At 42.6% G+C, this 12,900-nt stretch overlaps 1 protein-coding gene across 7 annotated transcripts; it reads right to left on the reverse strand.

The window, feature by feature from the left end:
* Positions 1-546: 546 nt before the first annotated feature.
* On the reverse strand, positions 547-12,502 carry esrp1 (epithelial splicing regulatory protein 1). Of its 7 annotated transcripts, XM_069142853.1 has the most exons (17): positions 12,393-12,502; positions 12,169-12,300; positions 11,549-11,707; positions 11,302-11,418; positions 10,798-10,909; positions 10,229-10,372; positions 9,967-10,021; positions 9,704-9,814; positions 9,438-9,570; positions 9,281-9,323; positions 8,262-8,581; positions 7,204-7,428; positions 6,850-7,102; positions 5,340-5,520; positions 3,934-4,075; positions 3,364-3,453; positions 547-1,939 (listed from the first exon to the last, which is right to left on the reverse strand). In XM_069142853.1, exons 2-17 carry the CDS (start codon positions 12,298-12,300, stop codon positions 1,805-1,807), a joined length of 2,352 nt encoding a protein of 783 aa, XP_068998954.1. In that variant the 5' UTR covers positions 12,393-12,502; the 3' UTR covers positions 547-1,804. The 7 variants fall into 7 exon arrangements, with proteins under 7 accessions (XP_068998954.1, XP_068998955.1, XP_068998956.1 ...); XM_069142854.1 differs by having other exon boundaries at positions 9,704-9,811; positions 12,169-12,502; XM_069142855.1 differs by having other exon boundaries at positions 6,862-7,102; positions 12,169-12,502.
* Between the last annotated feature and the right edge of the window lie 398 nt (positions 12,503-12,900).

The raw sequence follows: 12,900 nt of genomic DNA on the forward strand, positions 1-12,900 counted from the left end.
GATACAAGTTAATTAAAAAAAATATATTTTGAGCTTTGTTGCACTGTTAGTAATGGTGCTGGTCTTCTGTTTTAGACAGTGTGTTTTTGTGAGTGGGAGAATGAGTGAGTGTGTTTAAAAGGGATAAAGTTGGGTGGGGTGCACAGGATCGTATTACACAATGCCAAATCTGCCTCGAGGGGGTCTGACATGGTTTTGTCTTTCTTCCTTCTCTCTTCCCACTTCCTGCTCTCTATTCTTCACTCTTCCACCCTGTGAAAAAAAAGGCCATCCTCTCACATAATGTCTTCAGTGTGTCCGAGTGACAATAGTTTCTTTGCTCTATGTGTGTGTATGCGGGAAACGCAGCGGTAATCACTGAGGAGTGTGAGGGAGTTTGAACGGTTTTGCCTCGAGCCACATTCTGTCATCAGACAACCCCACCTCTGTGTTTGTGCGCCTGCACTTTAAAACCCTCCCGAGCTACAGGCAGCACAATGAGCACACAGTAAAGTGAAATGAAATGCTTGGAACACAAATAGTGAAATCAAACAGCTCGAGGCTGGCAAACTTCACGTTATGTTTATTGTTGGGTTTTTTTTCAGCATGGCCGCAGCAGAATGTCCTCAGCAGGACGAGACTGTAGGATGTGTGTACAGAAACATGGACCACATACATCAAATTTTCAGGTCTTAAATGGCAAATAAATTGACAGGATACATGTCAAACATGTCCGATATTTCCTTTTCAACTTTCCAGTAGATCTACAAATGACCTGTTAAAAAACAGAAGAGGTATGTTGGACAGACCTCTGCAGAGGAACCATCATTTGTTCAATTATATTCCCCAATATCAGCGTAGATGGTGTAAAGAAGACAAGGAAAGAGTGGGGGACTGCTAAACCTTATGTAAAATATATATGAAAACTGGATGAACCATCTCAGCCTCTGGAGATTCACTCTGTAAACTGAGAGCATGTGACTGGAGTCTGTTTGAACAATGCAAACCTGTGGTTATGTGACTGAGGACTGGGGCTGTCCTCTGTTCAGATGAGGCCAAAACAAAAAGCGAGATAACATTGGCATAACACAACATAAAAACACCCACACTGGGCACATGAGGGAGGAAAGAAGGGCGCTAATGTACGTGAGATGTCACATTTTTGTAAGTGACGCCTGATGCCAGAATCAGACTATTTGACAAACTCACAGTGTAACATATATGATATCATTCAAAGACACTGCTATTATATTCATCAGTAGTCTTATTGATTAGCAGTGCATTGATATTTGGCATTATGTAAACATCTCAAAGTTTTACTACTAACTTCTTCATGCACTAAAGCTTCCAATACAATCACTGTGTACTGTATCAAATGTATATAAACATTTAAAATGTACTCCATTAACAGATTAAGTCATAAAATGTATCAACACAGCCGTGCATAATACTCATTCTCATCTCTTTCACACTCGTACACACACATTCACTCTTCACAGAAAAGCTTAAAGAAAAGATTTAGCTCAATTGCGACTAGGTCATTCTTCTCTAGTTGGCTAGCAAATATATGATCATGATTATAATATCTTAACAGGTTAAAAAAAATCTCTATAAAGCTTTTAAAATACACTGTGCAATGAGATAAAACTGCTATTTTTGGCTAAGGCCACAAAAAAATTTGGTATGAAATACATTAATTTCTGATCCTAAAGATATAAATAACACATCTAAAAAGACTATTAAAAAAACAAAAAAAAACAAAAACAAAAAAAAAACATCTTGGACATATACCAAGTTGTCACATGACCTTTGTCTATGTGTGACCCTACAGCAGGGTAAGATCCAGGTACTGCCCACCTGGCTTGGTCATAAGAGCCGGGAGGGACATGAGGGGAGCATCGCCTATGCCGGACTGACCGATTAAACTGCTGCTCAGGAGAGAAAGGGACTCTGCGGGACTCTGAGGGGGGAGAAGGGGATTGAGGAAGGGTGAGAAAAGGGGAGACAGACAGGAGAGTATTATTCCTGTGTAAAAGTGTCAAACAACAAATTAAGAGCCCTCACACCAGCACCAGATGTTACCCATCACCTTCTCAACGGCCTGAGGGCTACACCTGTGATTACCCAGCTATTATACCATTACACTACAACACCACCAATTGACCATTGTCTACGCCCTGCCCCCCGGTTACTGTTGCTATGCAAGTCACGCTTTCCATCCTCACCCGGCTCACATGCAGTTTACAACAGAGGTGGGAATCATTTGGCGTGTTCAAATCACTTTTCAGTTCACTTCAAGGATTTGTAATCACTCATTATGTGGTTGGCTCACTTTTAACATCGCTGTTAAAATGTATTTCAGTAGGTACGACATTAACTGAGCACATCACCCTTCATACTTCAGTTTAATAGTGCGTTCAGTCTGTTGTTAGTCAAAGTTATTACATTCAGTTCAGCGCAAAATACAAGCACTGCACATAAGGTTAAAAGCTCAGGAGACTATTTGTAAAAAATACAACAAGATTTTTCTGTGGCTTTTAATATTGTGTTAATGTGAAAGTTTGGCAGTGTGAATCACATCTGAGCTGACAGCTGCTGAAAGCCACCGATTCACTCATTAACGGTGGTGACTCAATATAGTTAAGATTTGTTTGGTCGTGTACTGAACTCCTCCACTGACTGACAGGGCTGCTATTAAAACCAAACAGGCTCTGATATGGTGAAAGCTGCAGGTATTTTTCTAAAACACTTATTTTGAAGTAATGCAGTGCTATTATTGTAGATTAGAGCAGACAAACACACTGCTTACTCCGTTCTTTCCACCTCTGCTGTTGTCTTTTCTGTTATTTGAAGGGTGAAGAAAACGACACCACAGGCAAACTCAGGAGATACCGAGTCGTGACTGTTATTAGAAACACCTTTCACACCGTTTCAGCATGTAGCGAAATCAAAGCTTGACAGCTTTGGATGCTAAGCTGTGGCTGGACAATCACAGTACTGGGAGGAGGGGGTTTAGAGAATGGTCACTTGGCTCTCTTTGCTTTCACTGTGTCCATTAAAGACTTCTTGAAAGGACAGAAATATAGCAGACAGTATCAGATAAAACCGACTCCCCGCCAAAATCATTCAAAATGAAAATCACAGATGACCTAAAATCCCCAAAAATTCCTCTAACCACTCATCCCAATCAAATGTATTCCCATTGTTGATGAAGATAGTAGAGAATGCCCCATCTATACCGAAAGTGTTGTGTTGAGCCAGCGGTACTACAACCCCTGGTGACCCGTCAAGACTGAAGCCATAGCTACAACCGCTGTCTAAAATAAATCTGAGCCCTCAGCCAATCCTTACCTGCCACCTGCCTCAGTCACCTTAAATACACACCCATTCTTTGGGCTGCGTTAGCAATGTCCTGGCCGGGTCGTGAGCGTGCACATGCCCGTGGGCGTGCATGAGAGCATCCTCGGGAGCATACTGTGACATGAGGAAGGGGGTAGGAATGACAGAGACAGGAGGCTGAGACACACGTAGTCACAGACACTAACCTAAAAGCCACGTGGGCCTGTGAAATCCAGGACTGACATTAACGAGGAGGGGAAACGTTGTCAGTCCCAGATTGTATCTTCTATTTATCATAGAATTATTTCTCTTATTTCTGGGAATCTTCACTCTCTTCCAGGTCGAAATAACTTGAGCTCCTCCAGTTCAAGTTGAAGCAAGCAGCAGAGAGTGTGTGACAGAACAGGGAGAGGAGACAGGATAAACTAGTTTGATAGCCTCTGGGCAAACACAGTGGATGCCTGACAATACACACCCATAATAAAAAGAGATTTGAATACAACATTGGGATCCTACTGAGAGGTATGTGAACACAGAAGGAACAGAACATTGCCATGTATAAAAACGACGTGATTAAAGTTAGCAAGCAGACATTCGAAGGGAACCGTCTCTTACCTGGTATCCCTGCACTGCATTAATGAGGTCTTTAACTCCATTGCTGTTGTAGGTCAGACCTGGCATGCGCATCAACCCTCCTGGGGAGGACAGGGAGGAGGGGGAGGGGAAGAAACCTAAGGTGGTAGGTGAGCCAGGTGGACTGGAGAAATAACAAAGAGAAGGTACACAGAGACTGTTAAAGTTACATAAACACAACAAACACAACACATACGGGTAGATTCAGGACAATTATAAACTTTGGCTTCAAGCGACCTGCTCTCTCACAACAGGAGGGCTGATTGGGCAGAAACAGGTCACTTGATGTTTACCAAGTTCTCTGATTGCAGAGTTTTCAGTTATAACTACCCTTGTAGTTTTTCTCTTTACGAAATGTTTCTCCTTTTCCACTATGAACTTGTTATTTATAGTGAATCTAACAGAATCAACAATGTAAACAACAACTGATCTATAATCAATTTGTTTCAAATTGGGATTATTGCAGCTAATATGATTTAATTTGCAGCAGTTTTTGCTGAGCAGTTGCTGTATTTATTTCTTGTGATTTCTAGTTGTATTTACTGTCATTGTTATTATTGTTTTCCTGATGGTTGTGTCGTTACTGATGACTGTACAACGAATTAACCCCCAGGGATAATAAAGCCTTCCTTGAACCTTGAACAGTAAAAAAAAAATTAAATAAAAAACAAAAAAAGATGGTGTCTTAAGGACTCACCAATATTCATAACACGTAATTTGTGTCAGTGAAATATTTTAGTGCACTCGTGTTTTTCAAGTTACCAAAATAAGAACTGTGAAACACAAGGCTCAGAAAATCAAATGTGTAAACAAAACCAGTTTCATTTATTTTTCACTTACTCAGCAGCACACAGCCCACGAGTAAACACTGTCTCACAGCCTTGATGTAGGCTGGGGAAGTCTGTTGGCTCTTAATTCATGATAGTGGTGTGTTACATTTTATGTGGTAAAGTGAGATTACCGTTTATAGTGACTTTGCAAACATTTCCAATTTGACAATTTCAAGTCAAGCCATTATAGGAGCAAATCAAAATGGATATATCCAATGATTATCTTGTTATATCACAGCCTTATTACAACACCAACAGGGTACAGCAGCTTTACCACAGAAAAATCATGTTCTTTTCATTCTGTCTTGGTAAAGTTTTACTTTTACCTTTGTGGTTTAGAATTAATAACCACAATATCTCTATTAAAAATACCTAAGCCTGTAACAAATTATGTGAGTATTAGTTATCTTTTTAAGATGGTAAGAATGAAAATTACTGACAAAACTTGACTATTTATTTGAAATAAAAATCCAGAGATCGAGGATTTGCAGAATTAAGCAGAAGCCTGTATTTTGAATGCCATAGTGTCTCTGTTCATGTGTATCTACCACTGTTTACCTTGGGTAGTAGGCTGTGTAGTTCATGTATAGCTGAGCTGAGGCAGGGTAGTAGGCATGCCCCGGTGGCAGAGGGCGAGGGGTGAGCAACACCTGGCCAATGGGAGGGTAGAGAGCAGCAGCAGCCTCTGAGGGCAGAACTGCTGGAGCCGGGGAGAAGGCGTAGGATGGCGGAGATAAACCTGGAGAGCAGAGAACAGAGGGAGAGACCATAGTTTTAAAACCAGACAAACAACAACAGAAGTCCACAGGGTCAAGACGGTGATGTCAGGTCATTGTTTGTTTCAGAGAGAGGCGCTCATGCAAACTTGCAAACAATGACCAACATTGGTATTACTCAGCCCCTGACATGGGTATATGTATGTGTGTGTGCGTTAAAGAGAAAAAGTTTCTGTGCACTGTACACTGCAAACATGAAACAAGCTAACTTTTTGGCTCAAAAGTCAAGTGAATCATCAGCTATAAGTCTCCACAGCATTTATTGTAGTAAAACAAGTTGAGGTAAGACCAAGTTTATATACAGTACAATGGTCCACGTCAGGTTAGTCATATCAGTAGTTTTTGGTGCTGTAACCTGAACACTGCAGTGTACCCACAATGTGTTTCTGGCTACTGACTTAGTATGTTGTTATATTGAACAGAGACTTGCTGTCTATGTAGTTTTAATCATAAAAATGTATGTTGTGTTAACACAACCTCTACAACCCACAGGTTTAGCTTTGAATCCCTGTGCTGTATCCCTTTCACTCATGTGAACATCTGCACTTTATTTTCAACATTTCATAAAAAACAGCATTTTTTTTTTTTTAATTGTGCCTCTTTATGGAACCTAAGCGTGCACCAGCGCACATTTATGGTGAAGGACTACAGGCACGGAGAATAAAGCACATTTACGCACCAGCGTTCGGCTCTGCCCACCTTTCGCACAGCTTCTGATTGGACGAGCACGGGAGACGTACACACCTGTGGTGCGCCAGTCTACTGAGGCTAAATCCCACAACCACCACTATCCATCTGATAAGATTAGAGAGTTGTAAGCCATTTTGCCAATTTAAGGGCTAGTTGGGACTCGAGCTGTCTAGCTTACACTTTTCTAACCCTTTCAGATCTTCATGAATTACTTAAGCAATGGTAAGAATCAAGAATAAGTTACCAACATGCCACTGAAAAAACAAACTACAGTATTCAATCAGAGTGTGTGAACACAGGTGAGAGTTGAGAGAACAAACAGTTAACATGAGAGGTTTCTCAGTGCATGCAGATGTAATTTAATCATACTAAATTACAAAGAGATCACACACAGACACACACACACACACACACACACACACACACAGACACACACACACACACAGACACACACACACACACAGACACTTTTAAATCCTCTGGTGAGACCAGTCGCCCTCCCACAGTTCTAGATTGGAGAAAAACCAGCAACCCTGCCCCCCACGGTAGGAGCCCACCTACCCTGCAGGCCCGAAGCAACCACAGCTCCCAGCAGCACTTACGTCTGGACTTACATGGCGGCGGGCTGAGCCCTGTCCCACTCCTGCTCCGGATGTGTGTGTGTGTATGCGCGTGAGAGAGCGTGCCTCCCATCAGCACCAGACCCATCTCCTCAGTACTGCAGGGAAACACCTCCACGTAGCGGCTGTTCGCCCCACGTTGGCTGGACATCACATGCTTGTGAAGCCGCTGTGAGGCCTGAAGTGCCCGCTCTGCTGAGGTCATCTGGATGAAGCAGTCACCTGATGGACGACCCTGCAAACACAGACGAGTCAGAAGTCGCTCTGCAACACCTGTGAATTTGTGTTAGAAAGCATGTGAGCCAGTAAGTGTGCCAGTGTGGCTGCTGCATGTACCTGCTGGTTGAGAACCATGTGCACACCATGTGGTCTGATATCATGCGTAAACTCGCCCAGGAAGGTGAGGATGTCCTCGATGCTCGCTGTGTAGGGCAGCCCCCTTAGCCTCAGGCAGTCCCTCACACCACCAGGAGGGGGCAGGAGAGACATGGTGGGCAGCACTGACACCAGGGGGGCAGGGGCCACAGGGATCAGCGGGGCTGATGAGTACCGGTTCAACACCTGACACACACACACACACACACACACTTTCAATTTACAAATACTCTGCCAAAAGCAAAGACTGTCAAACAGGCAATCTAGTTCAGGAAAGCCCCTCTAGCATCATTTCAGAAAACACGCTTAGAACATAATATATTTAAACACCAAAACACATCCTTACTATCAAATGTTAGTCACTGATTATACATCTATAAGACATATCTCAACAAAGCCAAGTCCACATTGGGTTTAAAGGTGTTGCAATGTCAGACAGGAGCTGGCTGGTTGCCAACAGGATGCCAGCATGTTTGTATTTCTGGAGCAGACCAATAAAACTCCTGATTGGTCGTGTATAAAAGCATAAGGATAGGCCTCTGCATACATATGTATGTGGGCAGAAAGATAAGAAAATTAAACCACATGTGTTCATCCCACGAGACAGGGACAGCAGTGGAGGACAGAAAGACGCAAAGAGACGCAGAAAGTACTAAAGAGTAGCGAGAGTAACTATGTACCTACGTACTAAAGGGAAACATGCACAAACAATCCACCTTGTTATTCAGGTCCCCACCCATTAGCCCTGCTCCAATAATTCCTTTAGCTAACTGAGGAGATAAGGAACACGCCCATGTTACTCTTTACTGTGTGCCCTCACAAACAATGAATTCCTACAAACTGGGTTTTTGTCCTAAAAGGACAAGAAAAAAGAGAACAACAAACCTTAATTAATAATGAAAGGAGAAATGTAAAAGACGTTCTATAAGACAAAAATGAACACACACAAATAAACACTCTGCACAAGTACATACTGTACAAAGAAGCATCCCGCCATCCAGGTGAACGGCCTGACGTACCTGTTGCACCTCTGCCGCTGTACTCTTAAAAAGTTCAATATATCTCTTCCCCAGGATCTCCTTGTGTTTCTTCAGAGCACACTGAGCGTGTTCCTCACACGAAAATAAAACAAAAGCGTCGCCAGTGGGACGCCCGTCTGGGTAGCGAACAAAAAGGATGCCATCCTTCCCTCCGCTGACAGGACACGTCTCTTTGAGGCTGTCCCCCGGCGTGAAGAAGGTGAGCACCTGCTCGTGTGTGGCGGTGAACGGTAGACCTCGCATCCTCACTATGATCTGGTCCTCACGGGACAGAAACATCGCTACCTCATTGGAGGTACCTGACACACACACACAGACACGGACACACGGACACACACAGACACACCTTTAACCAAAAGTGTCATTTTTGCAATGCGTTACATTTTTCTTCCAGTTTGGTGTTGTTTGAATTTACTCTTCAACTATTGATGAGACTGAAGCTAAACTTGACTCCTATCCCCTCATAATGATTTTGAGTTACAGTACAAACATTTCATCTTCATGATGATGTAATCCTTTCTGTCTCCTCGGCGGCCCTCGTCGAATGAGTAAAATCTTAAATATGCAGACAAAATGACTCCGTGATGACTTGTACCTTGTTGACTAATTTGTTGCCCTCCTAAAAGGCCACGGTACCGTGAAAAAACAAATTGTATCACTGAGTCATAACACTAAAGGTGACAATGGGCTGAAATACACCTAATGGACCTGGAAATAGTTTTTAGGTGCTGATAAATTTTCACATTCCAAAAATCTGTTTTAGTAAATGCATGAATAAAAAAAAAAAAAAAAACAGCCAAACAGCTGCGGGCATCTTCTGTCTGTCTACACTGCACTATGTGAAAGGGGAAAAACATCTTAAGGATAGCAAAATAGGAAGTTCACTGGAGAAACACCAGCAAAGATCTTCCAGATTTAATTAAAACAAAAACAATACAACTTAATGTCACTATCTGTGCTGCTGTTAAATATGCAAATATAGGGTTATATCTTCTCACCTCCAGCTATCTTCAGGAAGTCCTCTCCTGTTGCTTTGTAAACCTGCCGTTAAAAGGGAAACGAGGTGCTTATTCAAGATGATTCAGGTGTGATGGGAAAATAAATGGGTTATCAGATTAAGTCGAGGTAGTGTAGTTCAAGTTCTAGACAGGGCACCTCTATGTATCTGTTGCCCATATGGTGTTTGTGTCTCTGCAGCGCCAGGTCTCTGTGTTCCTCACTGACAAAACGAACGAGAGCTTCTCCATTCCTCCTCCCCTGAGCATTGAGACACAGCGCAGCCCCTCCTCTGAACAACACAACGTATGGAGGGTTAAAGCACTCCGAGAGCCGAAGGTCAACAGCAAGTTTCAGAGTCGCATCCAGTACATGATGGCGACTGGTGTATGAATGAGCGTGGCTTCACGAGATCAACAACATACTTGGCAATGTTGAGGCCTCTGAAAAATCGAGCAATGTCCTGGTCAGAAGACTGCCATGGCAACCCTCTGGCTCGGATCACTGTGTTGTCGCACACTTTCTCCATCTTACTGCTGCACATTCTCACTCACACACACACAGAGAGAGAGAGAGGGAGAGAGAGAGAGAGAGAGAGACAGAGAGAGAGAAAGAAATTAGCTCAGTGGGACTCGCAGTTGATTTCAGAGGACAAAAATAATGTTTATCTTGATTAAACGTTACTCACCAAGTGCCGCTTTCAAACTTCTCGCTGACTCGCTCCGGGTTAGAAAATGTGTGGCCTGAAATGGGAAAGCAATGTTTTTCAAAATTAGATAACCGTCTTGAAATCACAAATGATAACATAAATAAAAAAGCAATTCCCTCCAGGGATGCCAATGACATTTTAATATCAGTCAATCTGCCAATTTTTATCTCACTAAGTTTTAGTTTGTTACCATCTCAAAATTTCCCGAAACCTGTTGTTTTACTTTTAGTCTCATACTCACAAAATTGCTCAGAAAGCAGCGCAACGACAACGCTGGCCATCAGCTGGACCTGCTGCACGGCCACTTCTGCAGGCAATATGGCTGCAGGATCCGGCGTGGCCGAAGGATCCCACATAGTGGGCACATCAACGGGGATACTAAGAGCTGAGCGGGAGGCAGTTAAGGAAAGCAAACCTGAAACTATTGTTACTCGTGTAGAGATGGGTGTGTGAAAGGTGAAGTGAAAATGTGCACGTCTGAATGAGAAAGTTAAAAACTGAAGAAGAAAAACCAGAACACACGTTGAGAGACGTGTTCCTGTACAAGTGGGCGTGTTGGGTTTGTCCTGTTGGCCAAACACACTCTTTCCCCAATAGCTTACGAAGGTGCTGCAATGCTTTCCTTATTTGCATTTCAAAACCTCTAGCCCTCCTGTCAACACATCTGGCTTATAAACTTCATGTGTGTTTCTGAGTGTAATATGTGCACACAAGATTAGTTTGAAAAGAACAAAACAATAACCTAAACTAACTAAAGTAAATGACATGACTGTAAATCTAAATATAAACACGTGACATGTTAAAGGATACACTCCACCATGGTGTGTACATTCAACGCCTTGAGGTCAGATGCGGGGAAGTGCTTCTTGAACTCCTTTCGAAGGTCGAAGAAGGAGTGGAAACAGTCTGGGACCAGAATGTTCTGGAGAGGGAAGAGATCGGATGAAGGGATGTGAACAAGTGGCCAGCTAACAGCTGCCATTGTATAGCTCTCATGCCCATGTTTGCTCAGGCCAGTAGAGTATGCACCGCTTTCTTTATGGCAAACAGTTTTAAGACACGTGGGAGAATGTCATCGGCCTCATTGTGTGACGGGGGTTTAATGTGCAGAAGTATGGTATGTGCATGGGCGTGTGTCATTGGGCTGGTTTGCATGAGTGCCTCTGAGTGATCAACTTTCGCACCGTAACATTAAATTCACAGTGCTGACACAACACGTCCCTTTGTCTCTTGTGTGAGCGCCCAAGTGCTCCTGCAGCAGAGAGCGGAACATCCACCCTGGCTGCAAGGCCCTTCATCCACCGGCTCGCTCACCTTGCTTGCAGCCTCGGGGTGAATCACTTGACGGATGTGGAGCTGCCCGTCTGTGCACAAACACACCGACGTGCCTGCGCCCGCGCTGTTCACCTCATTTGTCAGTTGTAAATAAAACTGGAAACACAAATGCCAAAACATTTAGAGGAGAAATTATAACGTTCGTACCATCACATTTCAAGCCTGAATTGTAATAATAACGACTATGTAATAAAGTGTCTTTCTTGTGATTTAGAGACATTATTACCAAGTTTAAAGCTGCGTCAACACTTGTTGCTGTGGAGACACAGTCTGCTCCAGAGCCAGTCTCCTCTTCTACGCTCTCCTCCACCACATCCTCCTCTTCTTTTTCTTCTGTCTCGTCAGAGAGGTCAGGCTTAATGAGGAGCTCATTCACCCTGCCCAACTGGTTCCCGAGAAGAAAAAAAAAGAAGAAAAAAAAAAAGTCAGTCGAAACAGTAGCCTACGTAGAAACTCATAGGCTGCGGGACCATATAAGAACATTAATGTCTGTTAATTATTAGTACAAATTCTATATATTGATGAACAAGAAGAACAGGAGTCTTGACATCTTGCACATCTTGCATCAAGAAAAGATGACATTTGTCCTCCACTGAGTAACTTCTGAGCCTATTTTCAACTTATAGGTAACTTTAAAACGTGTATAAAGAGAAAACCTACAAAACTCACCTGGCTCGTCAATGTATTTACAAATTAAAACCTTAAATATTTAGGCTATTTTTTTGTTCTATTTCCGCATGAAGTTCAGTTCACCTGTCCATTCTTTACCACAATACATTTCCTGCTTTGGAATAACGATACTTAGGAAATAAAAGGCCTAAGAAGCGGTCCACATAAAAGTTTTACCTTCTTGTTCTTTAAATCCACCAGCTGCCAAACCAACTGCACGAGCTCCTTCTCGTCGGATCCCAGCAACTCTCCGCTCGCGCCAGATGTGGCGGTGAAAACCACCACCAGGTAATCTACCTGCGCCGTCATCTGAACACAAACACAGCCGCCAAAAAAAAAGACTTATTCGAACACCACACAAAACCTAAAGTAACAAAAGATACGCCGGAGGTGAGACGCACACGGGAGGCGAGAGGTAGAAAGACTTTTACTGTGACACCTGAGCGCAAAGGTGAGTTCCGCAAATCCAAACTACGTTTGCTTAGTGAAATTTTACGCGAAACCTCCCGCAGTTACCATCGCGGAGTAATGGCTGAACACTCCCCGATTTTGTAGGGAATCTACCTGTGTGACCACGTGACTTTCTACCTGCCCCCTCCCTCTATCAGGTAAGATAAGGACGTGGCAGACCATGGAGGACAAAAATATAGTCACAATTTTCGACATCATATTTTGAATACTCAATGTATACCAATTTACAGGCCTTTTTTTTTTTTCTTTTTTTTTTTTTTTTTACACAGAAATACACTTATTTCAGGTTTAATATTTAAATAGCCTACATTTCAACAGCATTAAAACAAAAGCAGTCTCACAATATTATTGTAAATTTGTAATTTTTATTGAAATACAAAAAAAAACAACGAAATAATTAACGTATAAGTTATAAATCTGTTATGAATTAAACTATCA

Source organism: Embiotoca jacksoni, unplaced genomic scaffold, assembly GCF_022577435.1.
Source record: "Embiotoca jacksoni isolate LCO1_2020_lvr unplaced genomic scaffold, fEmbJac1.0.p SCAF_11, whole genome shotgun sequence".
NCBI lineage: Eukaryota > Metazoa > Chordata > Actinopteri > Embiotocidae > Embiotoca > Embiotoca jacksoni.

Coding starts and splice junctions, on each gene's coding strand:
- esrp1 (XM_069142853.1), bottom strand. CDS start 12,300: ATGACGGCGCAGGTAGATTACCTGGTGGTGGTTTTCACCGCCACATCT. Junction 11,419..11,548: donor TTGACGCAGCTTTAAACTTG/GTAATAATGTCT, acceptor TTGTGTTTCCAG/TTTTATTTACAACTGACAAA. Junction 1,940..3,363: donor TAACGCAGCCCAAAGAATGG/GTGTGTATTTAA, acceptor CTCCCCCCTCAG/AGTCCCGCAGAGTCCCTTTC.